The sequence below is a fragment of the Mercenaria mercenaria genome, chromosome 15 (assembly GCF_021730395.1).
Source record: "Mercenaria mercenaria strain notata chromosome 15, MADL_Memer_1, whole genome shotgun sequence".
In the NCBI taxonomy this organism is placed as follows: domain Eukaryota; kingdom Metazoa; phylum Mollusca; class Bivalvia; order Venerida; family Veneridae; genus Mercenaria; species Mercenaria mercenaria.
This window is the reverse complement of record NC_069375.1, coordinates 22,111,443-22,134,389: the sequence shown is the minus strand read 5'-3', so window position 1 is coordinate 22,134,389 and position 22,947 is coordinate 22,111,443. Positions and strand designations below refer to the sequence as shown.

General features: G+C 34.7%; 1 protein-coding gene across 3 annotated transcripts in view; it reads left to right on the top strand.

The window, feature by feature from the left end:
• LOC123548130 (myb-like protein D) overlaps nt 1-21,387 on the top strand; it is a 56,276-nt gene extending 34,889 nt beyond the window's left edge. For all 3 annotated transcript variants that reach the window (XM_053524765.1, XM_045335367.2, XM_045335375.2), the window contains exon 4: nt 12,410-21,387. In XM_053524765.1, the coding sequence (XP_053380740.1) occupies nt 12,410-13,801 (1,392 nt within the window). In that variant the 3' untranslated portion in view covers nt 13,802-21,387. The remainder of the gene's footprint in view (nt 1-12,409) is intronic.
• The last annotated feature ends 1,560 nt before the right edge of the window (nt 21,388-22,947 follow it).

The window sequence follows — 22,947 nt, the reverse complement described above, 5'->3', positions numbered from 1 at the left end:
AATTTCAAACTTGGAACACTTGTTTATTACAACAGTCTCTACCTGTAGGCAAGAGTACATAACTCTGTCAAAATGGCCCTTTTTGGACCTGGAAATTGGTTCAGATTTCGTACAAATCCATGTTTTGTAAAAACTATATGACATGTGGCTTTGAAACTTTGAACACTTGTTTATTATTATTATGCCCCTCTTCGAAGAAGGAGGAGTATATTGTTTTGCAGATGTTGGTCGTCGGTCTGTTGGTTGGTCTGTCGGTATGTAGACCAGATAGCTCAAGAACGCTTGAGCCTAGGATCATGAAAGTTGATAGCAAAGTTGGTCATGACCAGCAGATGACCCCTATTGATTTTGAGGTCAGTCAGTCAAAGGTCAAGGTCACAGTGACCTGGAACAGTTAAACGGTTTCTGGATGATAACTCAAGAACGCTTGGGCCTAAGATCATGAATGTTGATTATAGGGAGGTTGAATATGACAGACAGATGAACCCTGTAGATTTTGAAGCCAGTAGGTCAGAGGTCAAGGTCACAGTGATCCAGAACAGTTAAACGGTTTCCGGATGATAACTCAAGAACACTTGCACCTAGGATCATGAAAGTTGATAAGGAGGTTGGTCATGACCAGCAGATGACTCCTATTGATTTTGAAGTCAGTAGATCAAAGGTCAAGGTCAAAGTGACTCAGAACAGTTAAACTGTTTCCGGACTATAACTTGAGAATGCTTGGGCCTAGGATCATGACACTTGATAGGGAGGACCAGCAGATGACCCCTATTGATTTTGAGGTCAGTAAGTCAAAGGTCAAGGTCAAAGTGACCCAGAACAGTTAAACTGTTTCAGGATGATAACTTGAGAACGCTTGGTCTTAGGATCTCGAAACTTAATAGGGAGATTGATCATGACCAGTAGATGACCCCTATCGATTTTGAGGTGAATAGATCAAAGGTCAAGGTCACATTGACCCAGAATAGTAGAACTTTTGTGTACATTGACCAAATAATTTCTGTTCCTTGTGCAAGTACTGAATGCATCAAGGGCATTTCATGTTCTACGAGCTCTTGTTATATTAGTCTCTACCTGTAGGCAAGAGTACATAACTCTGTCAAGTATTTTTGCTGAATTATGGCCCTTTTTGGACTTGGAAATCAGTCAATTTTTTTCATACCTGTCCATATTTTGACTAACCTGTTTGTCATATGGCTTTGAAACTTTGGTGACTTGTTTACAATCATAGTCTACATAATTATGTAGGCAAGGTTATATAACTAGGACAAGGACTTAAGCTCAGTTATGGCCCTTTTTTGACATAGAAATTAGTTAAGTTTCACATACCGTTCCATATTTTGTCTAAACTGTTTGATATATGGCTTTAAAACTTTGAACACTTACTTACCATCATGGTCACACATTGCCATATAGTGCAAGACTTATTCAAATCCACAAATACAGGTACATTGTTTGTCTTATCTATTTTTCTAAATCTTTTGTTTGAAAATCTCTGGTAATATTTTGACTTCTTCCAATAGTCGAGCGCACTGTCAACAGACAGCTCTTGCATAAAGGAAGGTCAGTGAACATTTACGTTAATATATTAAAGTTAAAGCCATTATACTTTATAAAAAGTGAAATTCTATATCAATCCTTTGTGTAGTACAGTATATACTGGTAAAAAGTTTCATAAAATCATGGTTAAACTGAAACTTGCATGTTCATCATGATGCAGTTAATTCTTTTTACTTTAACCCTTACCTTGCTTAATTTCTATAATGGACTAGTCCATCATTCAATATTGGCAGTGCCACTTGTTATTCAAAGGGGTGTTCACTGAAAATATACTGATTGTCAATAGCCAACAGTGCAGACCATGATCAGCCTGCACGAATGTGCAGGCATATCTTGGTCTGCACTCAGTGGTTGCAAAGGCAGAATCACTTACCGCCAGCAGGCTAAAGGTTAAGATACCCCACTGTGTTTCTGTGGGTACCCTTACGAAAATGAAATATGGAAACAAGCTGGCATTAAGCTGCAAGGTAACTGTCAATGATCTGGTAACAGTCTGTCAAAAAAAAAAAGTAACTGGAAATAATCTGACTCCTACAGGGGAACAAACTTCCAAGAAAAAAAGTCTATCTGAAAATAACATGGACACTATTTCCATATTATTTCCAGTTTCTGGGAATAACCTGCAGACTATATGACAATAAACTGGCTCATAACAATCAGCATGTAAACACACTGACAATATTGTCAGCTTGTTTCCAGTGTCTGGAAGAAATCTGGCAGGAAAATGGCAAGAAACTGGAAATAAAAAACATAATTTCTACAATCAAATTGATATGGCAACAATCTGGAATTGTAAACAAGAGCTGTTGGAGGACAGCAATGCCTCAACAACCTTGTCAATTGAATGAAGACAAAAGTCGGAAAAGGGGAATAATCTTGTAAAAATGCAAAACAGGATTATGGAACCTGCACAGTGCATATCAGCTTATGAAAGTGGACAAGTGTGTGAAGTTTCAATTCATTACCATTAGTGAGTACTGAGATACCAGGTTACATACAAAAACTTAAGCAAAAAATGCTATGTGGAAAAAGGGGCATAATTTTGAAAAAAAAAGATATGGGACCTGCTTAGTGCATGTCAGATCATGACAGTGAACAAGCGTGTAATAATTAGTTTCAATCCATTCCCATAAGTGAGTACTGAGATACCAGCTTACATACAAAATCTTAACCTTCTAAGTCGAAAAAAGGCCATAATTTTGTAAAAAAACAACATACGGGCCTGTCCAATAACTCTACTATTCTTTGAATAGTCGAGATAAAAATTACACAAGTGAAAATATTGTATGGATTTTCTGTCTGTCTGACAGTACAGTGGAAATAAATTTACTCAGAGCAGATTCTGACAATGCACTGGCTACACACTGGCAATACACTGACCCATCTTAGCAATTTTCACAGCAAAACAAATATTACAAGACACCTTATCAAAATGGCTGAGTATTGCGTTTTTCCCTCCAAAATTATTTTCAGTTTTCAATAGTTTTCCAGCATTGATGGGCACATTGTAAAGGTACTTTTTCATCATTTTACAGTTATTTGTTTTAATTGTAACACAGATTCTGTCCGCAACAAGTATTTTTTGATAAACAGATACAGAAATTTTAAAAGTCATGTATTTTCGCTACCCTGTAAAATTAAACTTGCAAATTTACCATAATCCCAGTCAAAGTTCCTTTGGTTTCAATATTATATTATTGATAATTGAAATATTGCAAATCTTAATTGGTATTAAAATTGAGTCACAAGCAAATGAAGGTTTTAAGTCACATTAAAATTCATATTAAACATTAATAAAGATAAATAGAAAAAAAAAATACTGACACTAAACTGGAAACAAACTTCCCATACACTGACAATGCTATGACAATACAGTGGTAATAAAGACAATTTTCCTAGGGGGAAATAAATAAGATTAGTAACACTGAGTAGCAAGCGATATATTGGGATACTAGTCCATCTTTAGCTCAGTAGGTAGAGTGCCGATCTACAGATCACGGGGTCGTGAGTTCGATCTTCGGACGGGGTTTATGTTCTCCGTGACTATTTGATAAATGACATTGTGTCTGAAATCATTAGTCCTCCACCTCTGATTCATGTCGGGAAGTTGGCAGTTACTTGCGGAGAACAGGTTTGTACTGGTACAGAATCCAGGAACACTGGTTAGGTTAACTGCCCCCTGTAACATGACTGAAATACTGTTGAAAAACAGCGTTAAACCCAAAACAAACAAACAAAACTAGTCCATCTGCCACACTAATGTATAAGTGCTCATAACTTTGTACTGCATAAAGGAATTTAGTTAAAACTTTAAATAATGATTCCAGTTTGCTAAAGTGTTTCTCTTGTCCATGTAAGAGAGCCTGGCTTGTTGTGACTGACTATACACTGACAATACAATGACAACACACTGGCAATATGCCAGTGTGTTGTCAGAAAAATATTTCCAGTTGACTGGCTGTGCACTGACAATACAAGGACAACAGACTGGAAAGTCCAAAAAGCCACTTGTTGTCAGTTGTGTATCCAGTGTGTTGCCAGATTGACACTGCATACCAGTCTGTTGCCAGTTTGTTGTCAGTGTTTTATTTCCAGATACCTCTATATAATTTAGCTCCTTCAAATAATTTTATATGAAAAATCAAGGAAATTTTGTTAAAATGGCATTACAAACATCACTGACAACAAACTGTATATAAACTGACAGCAGACTGGAAGTTAAATTTTACGGCTGGTTTCAGGTCTGGAAATAAACTGACAGGTACATGGACACATGATGGTTATTCAGTGGCAACACACTGGGTCAGTTTATTGTCAGCTCTGGAAATAGGCTGGCAAGTAACTGGATTTTAGAGTATTATTCACTGGAAACACACTGGACATAAACTGACCACACACTGACAATAGGGAAGGTTTTTCGTAAGGGTACATTAATCGTGTTTGTAGATGGGTGTTAGGTTTATGAACAGCTGGAAGCTTGATTAAAAAACAAAAATGAATCCAGTAATTGTTGGAATATTTCAAAAAAGCAGTCAGATTGCGTGTGCAATGCTAGATACCCTGCTGGGTGACTGATTGTTTCTCTAGAGTACTGATTGAATAAAGTCAGCATGGATATATGGCAATACAATAGAGCAGCTGATAATAATTGTGGCTAGAAAAAGTTTCATAGAACTTAACAAAATGAGTGATTTTGTGCAGCCACCTACTGAGTGACTGAATGTGTGTAAGGGGGTTGCTGTGTGTGAGGACAATGTGAAACAGGACCGTAGAAACTGCTAGTCATTGGCTGAGCGCGAAACTATTGTAACTGTATATAAATAAAGAACAAGATACAATAGTTTCGCGCTCAGCCCTCGTAGTGTTAGTCTTTTATAGTAGTTTCTCCACCCAGAGACTGAATATTTGTAACTGTGCTCTTATAAGAATGTGGCAACCGCAAAGCAGCTGATAAATAAAAGAGAGATTTGTTTGTTGTTGGTGCTGCCATCTGTTGCCAGATGGTATAATGGTGACTGCTGGTTAGAATCTCTGTGATGTTATTGATGTTGTTAGATAACCTGCTTTGAGACTGATTATTGCCTCAACATGTGCAATATTTCAATTTATAAATATCATACTTTGTATTGACTTTTTTGCCCATTACTTATTAATAGAATGATAGTAGCTATAATGAATATGAGAAGCTTGTTCATTCACAGTCATTTGCATACAGAGGCGTGTCCTGCATTAATAATGCAGCAGCTAGAAATCTCATAAATTTCTCTTTAGAATTTAATTGAAATATTTTTTGAAAATGTGATTTAACAAATTTTATACTATTTGTTTGATGAAAAGACTGGGAGAGAAGAGATTTAAACTCTTCCTTTGACAGTCAGTCAGTTGCACTTCCTGTCCTTCAATATGTTTATTAGGTTGTCATTAAAAGAGAGATTGAGACTTTTTCCCCTGTTTGGAGATAAAACTGAGAAAGTGCATATGAGCTTGGCAGTCCTTGAGAAAAATGTTTTTGGTTGTATTTTGTATGTTAATCCCTTTATTAATGACTCACTTTCTGGGAAGACAGAACATTTTTATGTCCACTCATGCAGCCATCCATCACAAAATCATGTTGACTTTGTATCTCTTTTAACCCCTTTGTTCTAATGTTCACCGTAATGAGAAGTTGTGCAATACCCACAACTTTGTTCTACGTCGGTCGTAGGTCAAGGTCCTACATAAGATCTTGTGTTATGTTATACATACAGGCAGCGTGTGTTTTAAACCCCTGAAAGAGTTTCCAATACCTTAGTCTAATGTTTGTCATAACGAGACAAATGTGCATGCTGCAGAATGCAAGATACAGTCATGTCTGTTCAAGGTCAAGGTTGTGAGATCAAAGGTCAGATGAGCAGGTCTTCATGTCTGCTCTGCATCTTTTTTTATCCCTAAATAGCTTGGCATAAGTGTTTGTCATAGTAAAAGACAACCTGCATTTTAGTCATGTCAGTTCAATGCCAAGATTATACTGTAGGACCAAAGGTCACAGATCATGCAGTATTTTATGTCAGACGTAACTTCTTTGCAGCATTTTCATATCATTTGATGCAAATGCTTCTGTATTAATACTCTTTTCAGTCCTGCTGGTTTAAGCACACACACTTTTATCAAAACTTATTATTATCAAATTAGCATACAGCAGGCCTGTAGTTTGCAACTGGTTGCATTTGTATAATACCATAGGCAGAAAATGAGCCCGGCAGTTTTACTTCTATATAAAGTACCACCCGACTACTGAACTAAAGTTACCTCAATTTAACATGTTTGCATCAAAAGATTAGGTAATCAAAAACTCTAAAGATTTTGGTTGGTTGTGGTTTGTATGTAAGCTTATTATTACTAGTCAGCATCGGAAATCCTCCAGAACACTGTAAGTAACTTTTAGTTAGAGGTTAGTGCAAGATATAGAAGACGCTTAAATTCTAGAATCTTCCCTGGTTCTTTAATTAGAATGCCAGGTATATGGACTCTTATTCCAATGTTAGTAAGTTTAAGTTGGAGAAGTGGGGGATTGAAATCATGACACCGGTTTGCGTAGTTACCACTGGACCACTGCATCGGCTCTAAGTGTGATTGTTGACCAGTTCAGTTTTGTTTGTAATTGTTCTCACTTATTTTTGAAACTCAGTCAGTAGATGATGGACCACTCTGTTTGAAAACACAGAGATGTTTTTTTTTTTCAGGCATAATATAGTTTTAAACTATCACTTTGTATGGTCCTGCATGAGCACTAAATGGTACTTCGGAATAGTCAGATAGTTTCTTATCAATATTATTATGTTATCAATTCCTATAGAGAGATGTTTATATACACTTTTACTTCAGGGCCTTCAAGTTCTGCTCACCTATGGTTAATTGACATTCAGTCAATGATTCAGTCATTTTAAGAAATGTTATAATCCTATGAAGAAGAGATTGTCAGCCATAAATAATATTATTGAATGTTACTTCTCTCTATCTTATAAAATTATCTATTTATAGTCTTTGTAGAATTAGAAAGATGATTTAACTTACCATTCAAGTTTGTAGATAAATCAAAGATTGCAAAGTCATCTCCGGGACCGGATGACACTTAGTCAATATTTGATTTTCTGGTTACTGGATTTTAATACTGAAGGTAATTGGGTTTAATCTTGACAATTTTTTATCACCATGACATTGTCAATTTATTGTATTACTTTGGGGATGTCATCAAATTTTACTGACATAGTGTTGAATTATTATATTGAAACCAATTTTCTTTTTGTGTAGTTTCAAGGGAAAAGACTGAAAAAGCTATTTGCTGACTACGTATAGGTACAAAGAAGCAGAAAATGAGAGAAACGTCAAAATTACTGTTTAAATAAACCAGACCTAGCTATTCAAAATTTTGAACACTGTCAATAAATGTGGACTGTGTTTAAATATCACACTGTTAGTACTCATTGTGCATTTCATATGCTACGGGGCAATAACTCTTGTATGGGTATAGAACTGTTGTTACAGTAACGGAAGAATTATAAAATGGAGAAATAAAAGTTGAAGGAAGCAACTGACTGAGGTACAAGTAATTTACTTAATTGAACTTTTATGACATTGAAGATTCGTAATTTATTAAGTACTACATATAGGTCCTTTGCAGAATTTGTAAGAACAAAACCAAGATTTGTATTTATTAATTGTATTGAAGATAATGGTGTTAAAGCTTAGTTTAATCATGCAAGAGATTATTTATGAAATTTATTGGATTGAACTTTATTATTACCTTTTGCCCGCATTATTTTACATTTATATACCTTTATTTGCTTTTAGACGAGAAAAAAATTGTTGTAAAAATTTTATGGTGGTCTGTCATTTTCATTTGTCCGATTGTATCAGAGTTTATATCATGTCTTGTTGGTGACATGAAACTTGTCGGACATTTAAATCGTTGACCAACATTAGTGACGGGAAATGAATCACACGATTTGTACACAAAGACCTGTCTTACACAGATAAGAAAGAAGACACTTGTTTTGTTGTATCAGGGTGTGCGTGCAGTAACATGCAATATTTGAAGATTTACCATCTTGATTTTTTTTTACCTTTTTGTTGTTGATTTGGTATCCTGTTAAACAGTTATGAACATTATACAGGTAGATTTTATTTCTGTAAGATTTTCATTTTTTTTCAGGTGTTTAAAGATTAGATTGCGACTTATTGGTTCTGAACTGCCTGTTCAATTTATATCATTAAAATTGATTTTTATTTTATTTTCCAGTTTTATTCAGAATTTAGTATTTTTGCCAATGAAAGAACTAGTAATTTCATTTATTGCAAAAATATTGTACCATTGTACCTACAGGTGAAGTGATATATAATTATACTGTGGTACAACCTTTACAAAAAAAAACCCTCCCTAATTGAAAATTTGAGAATGTCAGTTATATGATTGAATATCCATTTATTATAGAGGCAATTAGATGTTGTATTTCACCAACAATAATCCATTTATTAAGTTTTTATATTCGATTTTAAGTGGATTGGGAAAGAACATAATTTTTGATAAAAAAAAAGATTGAATTGCCAAATTAATTTCTTTTGATACTTTTCACATTATATGTATGAGTTAGCAAAAACCAAGAGCATTGGTTTAGTACAGTGTCACTCTGATTGAATTTAAGTGTTTTATTGCTACATCAGGTATGATTTTTTCTTTTCATGGAAACTTTTTCACTTTCCTCAAAATTGCATTATGCAAAGGAGATGCTAAAAGTACATTGCAACCATTAAAACAACTGCCACAGGTATAAAGTGAAGTAAATTCTAAAAAGAACAAGCATAATATGTAGTCAGTAAGACATTCATTTTCCTTTTTTTGCCATTCCTTTTCTTAAATGGGCTTTATGATAGATATCATAATAAACATAGCTCCTTTTAAATATTACAGTTAATGCACAACAATATATAGGATTCTCTGGTCATTGGTAAATGATGCATTTTTAACAAATTATGATTCATCATGATTTATTTTCATTTGAAATGAAGAAACGTTGTACCACATGATAAATAACATCGGATTTAGTTACATTATGAGTCAGACGAAAACAATTAACATTAATTATATTATTCATACATTTTCTATGTAATTCACTACAAATTAACAGGCATTATTTTTGGCCAATCAGTTATAGACAACTCATATTTAATCCTCAGTACAGGTTCTCTCATTCATTCAATATACAGTTGAACCTCATGTGAAAAACATGCTTGAGAGACTGAAAAAAGTGGCCATTAATGACAGGGTGGTCACAGGTTATAAACACACAGAAAGTGTTTTGAAGGGGAGTCTTTAGTCAGTGGTCTATGTCCAGAGGTGGTCTATAGAGTGATGCATTTGTGTTCATAGGTGGTATTTAGAGTAACTGGTAAGTTTTCACAGGTGGTTTTTAGAGTGAGTGGTCCCTTTTCACATTATGGTCTTTAGAGTCAGTGGTCTGTATTCACAGCTAGTCTATACAGTCAGTGGTCTGTGTTCACATATGGTCTTTAGAGTCAGTGGTCTCTGTTCACAGATGGTCTTTACAGTCAGTGGTCTGTGTTCACAGGTGGTCTTTAGAGTCAGTGGTCTGTATTCACAACTAGTGTATACAGTCATTGGTCTGTGTTCACAGGACTGGTGGTCTTTAGAGTCAGTGGTCTGTGTTCACAGATGGTCTTTACAGTCAGTGGTCTCTGTTCACAGGTGGTCTTTACAGTCAGTGGTCTCTGTTCACAGATGGTCTTTACAGTCAGTGGTCTGTGTTCACCAGTGGTCTTTACAGTCAGTGGTCTTTGTTCACATATGATCTTTAGAGTCAGTGGTCTGTGTTCACAGGTGGTCTTTAGAGTCAGTGATCTCAGTTTACAGATGGTCTTTATAGTCAGTGGTTTGTATTCATAGCTAGTCTTTGCAGTCAGTGGTCTGTGTTCACAGGTGGTCTTTAGAGTCAGTGGTCTCTGTTCACAGGTGGTCTTCAGAGTCAGGTCTGTGTTCACAGGTGGTCTGTACGTTCAGTGGTCTGTGTTCACAGATGGTCTTTACAGTCAGTGGTCTCTGTACACATATGGTCTTTACAGTCAGTGACCTGTATTCACAGGTGGTCTTTAGTGTCAGTGGTCACTGTTCACAGATGGTCTTTACAGTCAGTGGCCTGTGTTCACAATTAGTCTTTACAGTCAGTGGTCTGTGTTCACAGGTTGTGTATAGTGGTCAGTGTTGACAGGTGGTCTTTAGAGTCAGTGGTCTTTGTTCACAGGTGGTCTTCAGATTTAATGGTCTATATTCACAGGGTGATCTTTAGTAAGTGGTCTGTGTTCATGGCTTTCAGTATAAGTTTAACTGTATTGAAAATGTATGGTATTTGTTTTATTGCCATGCATTATAGTTTCACAAAGATTTTGTTTTATTCAGTAGGAAAATCTGTACTAATCATTTAGAAAAATTGCAAAATCAGTAGAGGATGATACGGGTAAACACATCTATCATTTTAGTAAATAAAATACACACATTTTCTTGATAAGTAATTGGTTCACTCATATCAAATTTAAAAAAAAAAGTTTATATCAAACTGCTCAACTGCTACATGTTTGCCTAAATGATTAGTAATAGTGCAAAAACATAAATCATATATAATTTCAAAATCCGTTTTGCATTCTCAATAATTTTTTGTTTGGTTTCATAGGTGTAACTAAATGACATTTTTAAAGGAACAGTTTCCATGAAATACTCTTATGCCTTGTTCATAAACCCCCTTTTTAGTGTTGATGCATGTTTGGAGACATGTTCAGCATGCAAGTAGGTGTCAACATTTGAAATTCTTCCGATACCTTTCAATTTATTACAGTACAGATTGTCTTTTGAAACTTGATATGAAGTACACAGTGTGAAAGTTTTTAGACTCTCTATAATTAAGGACAAGGTCACTGTTTCTAAAAATAGATTTTCCACATATTGGTACTAGGGTGCTTAAGGTTTCGATGGAGGCCTAGAGAAACAAAAATCAAACAACAACAAATCATAGAAAGAAAGAGTTGTTTGACATGAAAATTGAACAGCATGTAAAACATGTATATTACTTTACGAAACAAGTGTCAGTATACTGATATAAACATTGAATTCCGGAAAAGGGCTGCCTAAAGGGGCTCCACTTCCGGACAGTTAAACGCCTTTAAAAACTCACCATTTTCAAAGAACAGTTACACATGTTCGTTTTGATGCATTTGCAATAGCGTGCGAGTGGTGAAATTTCGCATAACAAGGTGGAACACAGTTTTCAGCAATTGTTTATCATTTTTTCTTTACATATGGCATTCATTTTCAAAGGAAGACAACTGTTCCCGATTATTTTAAGTACAAATGGCATTCATTTTCAAAGGGAAACAACTTTTTCTGATTATTTTAAGTAATCTTTGAGAAAAAGTTGTCTCCCTTTGAAAATGAATGCCATTTGTAAAGAAAAAAAGATAAACAATTGCTGAAAACTATGTTCCACCTTGTTACGTGAAATTTCACCACTCGCACGCTATTGCAAATGCATCAAAACAAACATGTGTAACAGTTCTTTGAAAATGGTGAGTTTTTAAAGGCATTTAACTGTCCGGAAGTGGAGCCCCTTTAGGCAGCCCTTTTCCGGAATTCAATGTTTATATCAGTATACTGACACTTGTTTCGTAAAGTAATATACATGTTTTACATGCTCTTCAATTTTCATGTCAAACAACTCTTTCTTTCTATGATTTGGTGTTGTTTGATTTTGTTTCTCAAGGCCTCCATCGAAACCTTAATTATGCGATTTAGATTATGGGGAAGGGGAAAGGGAGTGGGGGAGGGATGATATGGGGTGTGCTGTGTGATCAAGGTCATTGTTATTTTATTCCTGATTGATAGCTCTGTTGCATATATTATACAGGTTTTAATTATGACATCATCAAAATCTGAAAAGTCCACAAAAGTGAGATAATTAACAGAATATACTGTTCAAAATTAACATAAAATGTCAGCAACACATTTGCACCACAAATCATGCATAAAATTGTAATTATTGTTACTGTTTACCTTTGTTTGTGTCATACATCTATAAATATATCAACAGGAATGGTGTGTGGTTATAAATACAGATTACAGTATATCTTGTATAGAGCTACAAGTATTGAAACTAATTATGAATGGTATTTTTTATTCATTCAGAAAACAGCTGTGTGATATTGAATTATTATATTGTATATGTTATAGGATAAATACTGTACTGCTATACTGGAATATTGATTGTTGTGGCAGAGTAATGAAATGGTATGATTTGTGTTATTTCAGAATGATATAACCATGGTCGAAGAGGAATTAAAGACGACACAGACGGCACTTCGAAAGTCGCAACAATGCCTACAAGACGAACGTTCAAAACATAATCGTGAGGTCATCTCTCTGAAACTACAGTTATGTAGAAGTCAGACGGAATTAAAACAGCAAAAGTCGAAATCTGAAAAACAGCTAACAGAAATCATGTCCCATCTCGTAATGTTGGAAAGTAGATTGAGACGGGAACAGTTAAAACTGCAAAGGGATACGAGAGATAAAAATCATGTGATTGAAAACCAGAAAAAAGAAATCGTGAAATTGAAAGATCAGAATGAGCAGTTAATGAATGCAATAAAGGAAATTTGTGCAAATGGTGGTATGAATGGATATATGCGACGCAAAAATGGAAATTATGGTGACAGCTTTGAAAATAGTGCTAAGGGTAACCGTGATAAAAAAGGTCATGCTGGGAAGTTAGGTTCAATGAAAGATAAGTTTTCATCCAAAAATCGTAGCAGTTTGGAGTTAAGCAGTTTGAATTTGGAAAAATATCTAATAAAAAATGAACGCCTGTGTTCTAGTCAGGAAGATTTGCACAGGATTGGAGATGAACGGAGACGTAGCATACCAAGTGGAGATGAGAGAATGGGCAGAAACCAAAGTCATGACACTAGCCCAAAGGATAGACCAGTCAGTGATAACAGCGAATATAAAAATGGAAATCGTAAAAAGCATGTCAGGTATGCACAGCAAAATTTCTTTTCTGATTATGGGTCTCCGAAATATGAAATGAACAAATCTGTAAGCGATTCGTCACATTTGAGTGAATCAAGTGGTTTTCATTCCTTAAGTGACCATGACCTCTCTGCACAAACTGATTCTTTAACAAATGGTAACCATGGCAACCATGACTACACTGAGGATGACGAAGATGATGACAGAATATTTTCATTCAGTTCGACTCACATTAACACGGTGATAGATGAGGAGGAGGCTATGGGACCAGTCATGTCACATTCTGGTCCGATGATGTCAATGGGTTCAATGCCCATGCTCGCTAACCTCAAAGAGGACCAACTTGGTTCAGGAAAGAATCGACCTCATTCCCTTTCAGGTGTGGATCTTATGTCTATTCAACAACAGGCACAGAATTTGTCCAAATTTGAACACAAAATAAGCCCGAAGGGGTCGCCCGTGTCAGAAATGAGCACACCGCCTTCTAGTCCTTCGTACATGCATGCAAAGAATGAATTGACCCCGTTCCAAACTTTCAAAACAATGTTTCGAAGAAAAGGAAGTAGTAAGAATAAAGGTCATAAAAAACGATCTGTGTCTTTGTCGCAAACTACAAATATGGAGTACAGTGAAGCTTTGAAAAAGCATTTTCAGAAATATGATATGTCGTAGTCGCTGGTTATGTTACTGCAAGTAAATATTGGTCAGGTTGCTTAATGAGTAAATTATGGACTGATTATGAAGTGTTTTGAACTGGCCAAATAAACACATTATTGCTAGGTACCATGTACTGTAAAAGCATATATTTTCGTTGGGTCAAAATTTCGCGAATTTGAAATTTAGAGTATGTGCGCGAGATTTTATATTCGCGAAATTGTAAAAATGGTATCCTGTTTGAACTTTGATTATACCTATGGTGAAAATTAAGCAAGGATTAATTTTCGCGAGATGTAAAGCCTCGCCAATATAGCGGAAATTAAACCCTCGCGAAAATTTCTGCTTTTACAGTATTTTTATAAATGGTAACTGGTTGAATTGACAGACTGTGGACTGGTTATGGTTTGGTTATTGTGAGTAGATTTTTGACTGGTTGCTATTTTTTATTATTGACATTATATTTATCAGGTAAACTAGTTTTTTTTAAAAAAGGAATTCTTTATTTTTGAAAGTTTTGATAGATTAGCTAGAATAATTACACAGGCAATTATAAGAGGAATATCTTTAAACGCTATGGAAAGTTATACATGTATCTATACTCAGACTGGTTGAAGAAATAAGACCTATAAATTATGTACCTGTACTTGAAAATAATGAAATATTTTCTGTGTTACTCAGTTACTGGATTTTCGACTGTCTCTTTTATTGTATATCCTAAGCATCCAAAAAGCATTGATCATTACCCAGCAACAAATGGAGAGCAAACTGTATTAATAGATGAGCTGCACCATAAGAAAACCAACACAGTGTATTTGCAACCAGCATGGATCCAGACCAGCCTACGTATATGTGTGATCTGGTCAGGATCCATACTGTTCGCTAACGGTTTCTCTAATTGCAATAGGGTTTGAAAGCGAACAGCATGGATCCTGACCAGTCTGCATGGATGCGCAGGCTGGTCTGGATCCATGTTGGTGGCAGATGCACTATGTTGGTTTTCTCACGGTGTGGCCCAAATAGTTGCATTATTTACATTTGGTAACATGCTTTATCTTCAGTTTTGCTTGTCATTACAGATGTAGCAATTTAAATAGCTGACCTCCCTTGTTAGAAATCATTGACATTTTGACTTTACCGCATTTTTTAATTTCAACATTCTGATTTTTGTACATATCTGACAGACATTTCTTTTGTTTTTAAAGGCACTGTGACCAGCAGTAGTTCTTGTATAGTATTTGTCTTGTCATGTCACCTACCATTCTGGAAAAGCTACAAGACCAACTGATTGCAAAAGTTGAACTGAAATACCGAAAAAAGAAAAGTTTTGGGTTTGATAAAATTATATGCTGCAATATATGCCTAGCAAATTCTTCTTTCTTCGCTAGTTTTTAGTGCCTGGTTCAAAAGACTTTGTATTTATTTGCAAAGCCTAATTGTATTTAAATTTGGGTTTGATTGCGTGACATCCGCTCATTATAGGCCATCTTTGATGTCACTGCACTCAGAGAAGTTAAAATGCATGCACACTTTGTTTAATTACCTTGGTAAATTATCTATCAAAACTTTGACCCACAAAATATCAAAGTCCCTGCTATGTTTTGACAATTTTCCTTCAGACAAATTAGTCTCTTTCAAGTTTAAAAAATCTTTTCTACAGATAATGTTATAAAATTGTTTGTAAATTGGTGGACAGGCTTAAGGAGTAAATTTTATTTGACTAAAAGGCCTTTAAAAGTACAGATAAGAGAAATCAGGCATGCATGAATAATGAAATAAAAAAAGGTTCATGTTTATATGTCAGATTGACAATCAGTTGATCTAACTTGAGGATTGAGTTACAAATCTTAAAGATTTATTCAAGTGACAGTACAAACAAATTAGACATTCACACAGAACACAGTGACATCTGTTTTCTTAACAAAGCTACCATTTACCATTTGCAGAACATACAAAATATGCAAAACATATAACATAACACAGTGATATTACCTTTTACATCATTTGCATACCATTTTAAGCTAGAATTTCTGGAAATATTTACTGTCACTTTTATTCTCAGTTGAAAATAAATGTTGAAAGGAGGAAGGGCACTGGTCCTGGTATGGTTCAAACCATTCTCCTGTAGATTGGTACTGATCTCGGTACGGTTCAAACCATTCTCCTGTAGATTGGTATTGATCTCGGTACTGTTAAAACCATTCTCCTGTAGATTGGTACTGATCTTAGTACGGTTAAAACCATTCTCCTGTAGGTTGGTACTGATTAGAGTGGTACTGATCTCGGTACGGTTCAAACCATTCTCCTGTAGATTGGTACTGATCTTGGTACAGTTCAAACCATTCTCCTGTAGATTGGTACTGATCTCGGTACGGCTCAGATCATTCTCCTGTAGATTGGTACTGATCTCAGTATGGTTAAAACCATTCTCCTGTAGATTGGTACTGATCTCGGTACGGCTCAAAACATTCTCCTGTAGATTGGTACTGATCTCAGTAGTGCTTAAACCATTCTCCTGTAGATTGGTACTGATCTCAGTACGGTTAAAACCATTCTCCTGTAGATTGGTACTGATCTCAGTACGGTTAAAACATTCTCCTCTAGATTGATACTGATTTCAGTATGGTTCAAACAATTCTCCTCTGGATTAGTACTGATTTCAGCCAGTAATTATGACATTTGTAAAAAAAGTTGAATTTATTACATAGCAGTATGATGAACACACTCTTATTTAACAGTTTTAATAAGCAACCTTGTAACATCACTTAAAGCAATATCATTTTTCAATTTAGACATAATTGGTCTAGATTAATATACATACATCTGGTATAATTAAATAAGTTACTAGTGGTATCATTGAGAACCAGTCTGTTGTCAGGATATATATGATTTACGTCACTTTCAAACAAATTAATTTTATTATCCTCAATTATTTTAAATGGTACCTTACAATTCATTACACCTGTTATATCATCTTGTAACAGGTGCTATACTAATGTATGATACATAAAAATTTATAACAAAATCGTTTATAATTTTTCTTCCCTCTTTTTACCACTGGCAATATACTTGAAATTCAAATTATGGAAAAGTTTGGCTGTCTATTTAATTGCCACAATTTGCTTGTTTTGAAATAATAAATAAATCCTGTAACTTGATTGTATTACCTCATTGACCAGTATTTTTTATTCAGATATTGTCGTTTATTAAAAAATTAGCTGATACCAATTATTGGAGGAGTTTAAATGCCTCATGCATGTCTCCTGTAATTATATTGCAGATACCTCCCCCCACCCCCCACATCTTGCATGTTGTTTGCAAACATTGCCTATTTGATATCTTCACAGTAAGTAGTCCTTATTTACATGCAGTAAAGTTTTTTTGTTCATTACTTACATGTAGTTCTCGAGAAAAGACTTAAAAGGACAGATCGAGCCCAACCTGGTGCCAAAAAAGAACCTTGTCTAGTTTTGCTTGTGAAATTTTGATTGAATTTAATGAGTGACAGATCAAAACTGTCTGCTTTTATGTAACTTTCTTATATTTGCTAATTGAGCGTACAACATTGTGGGCGGTGGCATCAATTGTCCAAAAGAAACCAATAGTAATTTATCTTGTCTTGCTCTTTCAACCAATGTCATACTTTGTAAAGAATGAAAATCTACATCTATCCTGAATTTCATAGAAGCATGTCTCTGTATGACCCCCTATAAGGAGTAGGTTAAAGATTAAATGAGTTATAATGTAGTTTGCTGCTCAGAGCTTACCTTACATGGAAACAGGATGTTACTTTCAAATTAAACACTCTGCAACCATATTGTCTGCTTTAAATGATATAATCTGCTAAAGTGTGCCACATCAAAGAAAAATTTATTTCTTTTTAAGTCTAGACAGCTAAACATTTCTTTTATGCCCCAGAAACACTTAAAACACACAGAACCATAATGAGCTTTGCCCTTCAGGCCTGTTATCTCGGATCCTATATCTGTCACATTAAAAGAGTTTTGTTTTATTCTTTCTTTGTCAGATCCCTTTGTTTCAAAAACAATGCAAACATGCTGTAAAAACTTGACTTAAGTGATTTGTCCTCTTCAATGAAAGATGGCAGAATTAGATAAAGCTGCCACAGTTTTCTCTTAAAAGAGTCACTTTTGTAAATTACTTGAGGTTTTTGGCTGAAGTGCTGTTCCACTCATTCTTTTTAATTAAGTCATTTTTGCCTCATACTAGTTATTGTAAAAAATTACCATCTTTTTCACATGCTCAACCAATGTTTTATAACATAAGTAAGGATTTTCACTGTAAATTTTACCACTTTTCCCAACATATATTTTGAGTACTTCCACCATTATGATTATGATATCATAACAAATCTACTCATTAAGTTCTTATAACAGAAACACAGATATATTATAAGCCCATTATACTTGTATAATACCAGTCATATATAAATAAATATTCATTTATCAATCTTTAAATGTTAGTTGACATGACGGCTCATAGGATGTCATTCAGACTTCCTCCATTTTGTGAATCCTGACCAAACTGAGGTAAAACTCAAACCTTATACAAATAACAGCTCTCTCAGCATTGAGGTAAAAATCAAACCCCTTACTATAATAACAGCAGTGTTATTGACATTGAGGTAAAAATCATTAAACTCCTTGGTACAACAACAGCTATCCAGTTGCATTGAGGTAAAAATCAAACCCCTTACTATAATAACAGCAGTGTTATTGACATTGAGGTAAAAATCATTAAACTCCTTGGTACAACAACAGCTATCCAGTTGCATTGAGGTAAAAATCAAACCCCTTACTATAATAACAGCTGTGTTATTGACATTGAGGTAAAAATCATTAAACTCCTTGGTACAACAACAGCTATCCAGTTGCATTGAGGTAAAAATCAAACCCCTTACTATAATAACAGCAGTGTTATCGACATTGAGGTAAAAATCATCAAAATCCTTGGTACAAAAAACAGCTGTCCAGTTGCATTGAGGTAAAAATCAAACCCCTCACTATAATAACAGCAGTGTTACTGACATTGAGGTAAAAGTCATCAAAATCCAAGGTACAACAACAGCTATCCAGTTGCATTGAGGTAAAAATCAAACCCCTTACTATAATAACAGCAGTGTTATCGACATTGAGGTAAAAATCATAAAAATCCATGGTACAACAACAGCTGTCCAGTTGCATTGAGGTAAAAATCAAACCTATAAGTATTACATCAGCAATCCCGTCAGCATTGAGGTAAAACAAACACCTCTCAGCATACAAATGGCAATTCTGCCAGCGCTGAGGTCATTTTGACAACAGTTCTATCAACATTGAGATCAAAATCAAACCTCAGTATAATTCAGCATTGAGGTAAAATGTGTAACAACAACACTGAGGTAAAAAGAAGTACCTCTCAGTTTAAAAAACAGCAGTCTTAACCACTTTCAGGTAAAAATTGTACCTCTCCATACATCATCAGTCAAATTTAATAAATTACTACACTTATTGAATTAATGGAACTTGAATATTTCTTGTTGTTCTTTGTGTTTGTATACTGAGTATCCTATTTTTTCTTGTTTATAGCTCATATTAAAACCCGACATTCTTTCGACAATGTGAAACAACATAGTGTATGTATCTGTATATTTTGATACAAACAATTTATTACTATATTAACTACTGTATGTTCAAGTCATTTGTGGAAACGTGTGTAACATTTTGATAATATATTGTTTATATACAGTCCAAATTCATTCGCTTGAACTCGGTGGGACCAGAAAAGTTTGTTCGAGTTAGCGGTAGTTCTAGTCATCAAACAAAATACATGATAGGGATTTTGCCAGGATCTGATGATGAGTTTGAGCAAATGATGTTTTTAACTGGTCATTCCTGTATCTATTCAATAGCAATTCCAATGAGAAAACATACTTTAAAGAATGTTACCTACAGTTGTCTTCTTTTTTTTTGCATGCATTTGTATTGGGGTTTTTTTATTTTTGTGTGTACTTTGTACATTTTTGTTCTGTTTTACAAACAGATTGTATTATAGCTTAAATGTACTTAATAAAAGCTTTATGACATTTTTATATGCATAGACCTTTATTGAAAATATTTAAATTGAATTTAGGGTATGAACCCTGATCATGAATTAAGTTATGAGGAAAGGTTTAATAGGCTTATGTGAGGAAATATTTAATTATAACCATGTTTATATATTTACTGTAATACCAAATTAGATCAGTGTAATAAATGCATTCCAAAGCTATTAAATTTTAAGTCCCTAATACGGTTGACCTTTTAATCAACAGTAACTTAAATCTTTTCAAAGAAGATAAGTAACAGCTTTTGGGATTATTTTTTTTTGTTGGTATTTGGGTCAGTGGCTATTTAGACCACAATATACTTCTGGTTCTGTGATAGACATACACAAAATGTAATGTCTCATAAAAAACTATTATTGTTACAGTGACAGGAAAGGAAGGTAATAAGCCTTACCCGGCTTAATTTTTAAAATGGACTTGTCCATCTTTCAATTTGGACAGTACCATTTACTGTTTAAAGGGATGCTTACCTAAAAGATACTGAATAGCGAACAATGCAGATCATGATCAGACTGCATGGATGTGCAGGCTGATCATGATCTGCACTGGTCGCAAAGGCAGAATCAATCATGCCCAGCATGATAAGGGTTTATATAAGTGAGGTCTAAAATATGCCAGCAAGCCACTGTGAGCCAAAAATCTATGTTGTATTTTTGCTTGTAGAAATTAGTATTTATACCCTGCTATTTCAAGACATATAATAATTCCAATAGATGTGCCTTAATTCTTCAAATTGTGATTAAGGGCAGTTTAAATTGTAACTTTAACATATTGTCTTCTTTCAGTTTTACAATGTTTTGTCTAAATTGAGGCAAAGGTTCACTTCAAACCCAGACTTAGACCCATTTACTCCTTTGGAGCACAGTTATTTCTGTTTACTATGTTGTGCATGTATGATTAAATAAATAAGGAGTATACTTCATGGATGAAACAAATGAAAAGTTTAACAGCATTATTTGTTCATATGATTATATGCCTTCTTTACCAAAAAGTGCTTCAAAAATTTCCAGGAGCTCCTTTGCTGTGCTGTGCTTATAATGTTTACCTTGAATCCCTTATTATTTTTTTGTTTTAGAAAACCTAACATTTTTAATGCGGGTGCAGTAAGTTTAAAAGAGAGTTATATTACAGCACATTATTTGATTTGGAACAACTTTCAAAAATTACAAATATTCTGGTTTAGGGTTATTCTACAATACACATGTAAATCCAAGTCAGTATATCAAACTATGTATTTTCTTTATCAGAAAGTATTTATGGCCTACATTTAGCAAGATTCATCATGTTAGTCATGTTATAATTATATTTTTATTGCTTTCAAATATAAATTATTCAAAATGTATGTTACATAAAAGTCCTTCTCACATTCCAAGATCTGATTTATATTTAATGACAGTATGCATAGAGAACAGAATTGTCATAGGATGTTGACAGTTCTGTCATTTGTATTATACTTAAATGGACCAAAATGTAAAATAAAGGTATTCTACAAAATTAACACATGTTTTGTATTTGATATTATTATTATGCCCCCTCTTCAAAAAGAAGAGAGGGTATATTGTTTTGCTCATTGTTTGTCCGCCTGTCAAAGACCAATTCATTCAAAGTTTCATTACAATCTGTATTGATATAACAAATACAGACAAAAAACTAGAGCTGCTTTTGAGAAAAGCACATGTCTCCCACAACTGCCTAATCATCTGAATAGTTTTGTATCTGAGTCAACCGTGCAACAATGACTTAGAATGCAGTTGCTGGCATCAACCATCCACCAGTGACTTAGAGTGCGGATACTGGCATCTGTGTACAGAGCGATTTTCGGTAGTTCAAGGGCCATAATTCTGAAGTGCCTGGGCAGATTTGGCCAGTTATCGAACTTGGCCTAGGACTTATTGGCAAACACATTTTGTTCAAGTTTGGTGAAGATCGAATGAGAAATGTTCGACTTAGAATGCGGACAAGATTTGTGACAGACAGACACACGGAAATTCGGTAGTTCAAGGGCCATAATTCTGAAGTGCCTAGGCCGATTTGGCTAGTTATCAAACTTGGCCGAGGACTTATTGGCAAAGTTTGGTTAAGATCGGATGAGAAATGTTCGACTTAGAGTGCGGACAAGATTTGTGACAGACGGACACACAGACAGGAGTAAATCAATGTCTCCCACCACAGTGGTGTGGGAGACATAAAAAGAAAAAGTCATTTTCAAATTTGATGAATATGGCCTCGGTATAGGTCGACGTTATGTTGTCTTGTTTTAACTTATCCAGTCAGACTAAGTATGTTCAATATCTCCATGACGCACAGTGCAAACACAGGAGCTAACACGTTTATCCTGTTGCATTCATACACCAATCGTGTTGTTAAAAAAGGTCTGCCTCATAGCACAAAGGCCGAACTGTCATTCACACAGTGACACAAATCCAGTTTCGATGAATCTTCTACTAAAATTTCTGTGCTGATGAGTTATCTAGTAAAATCCCTATGTCAATGGGTCTTCTTACTAAAAACCTGTGTCAATGAGTCTTGTAAAAACCTCGTGTCAATGAGTCTTCTACTAAAACCCCTGCATCAGTGAGTCTTAAACTAAAAGCATGTGTTAATGAGTCTTCTACTAAAAACATGTGTCGATGAGTTTTTTTTACTAAAGACATGTGTCGATGAGTTTTTTTACTAAAAGCATGTGTCAATGGATCTTTAACTAAAAACCCTTCAGTCTTATTATAAAAACCCTATGTCCATTAGTCTTCTACTAAAAACCTGTCAGTGATTCTTAAAACGTGTCAATGAATTTTCTACTAAAAACCAGTGTCAGTGAGTCTTCGACTTAATACCATGTGTCAATACGTCTTCCACTAAAAGTAAATAATTATTCTACTAAAAAACGCTGGAGTCTTCTACAAAAAGTGGTGTATCAATGAGTCTTCTACTAAACATGTGTCGATGATTGTACTGAAAACCCTGTATCAATGTGTCTTCTACTAAATACCTGTGTCAGTAATGCTTGTACTAAGATCCTTTGTCAAGGAGTCTTTTTTTTTTTAATCCTGTGTCAAAG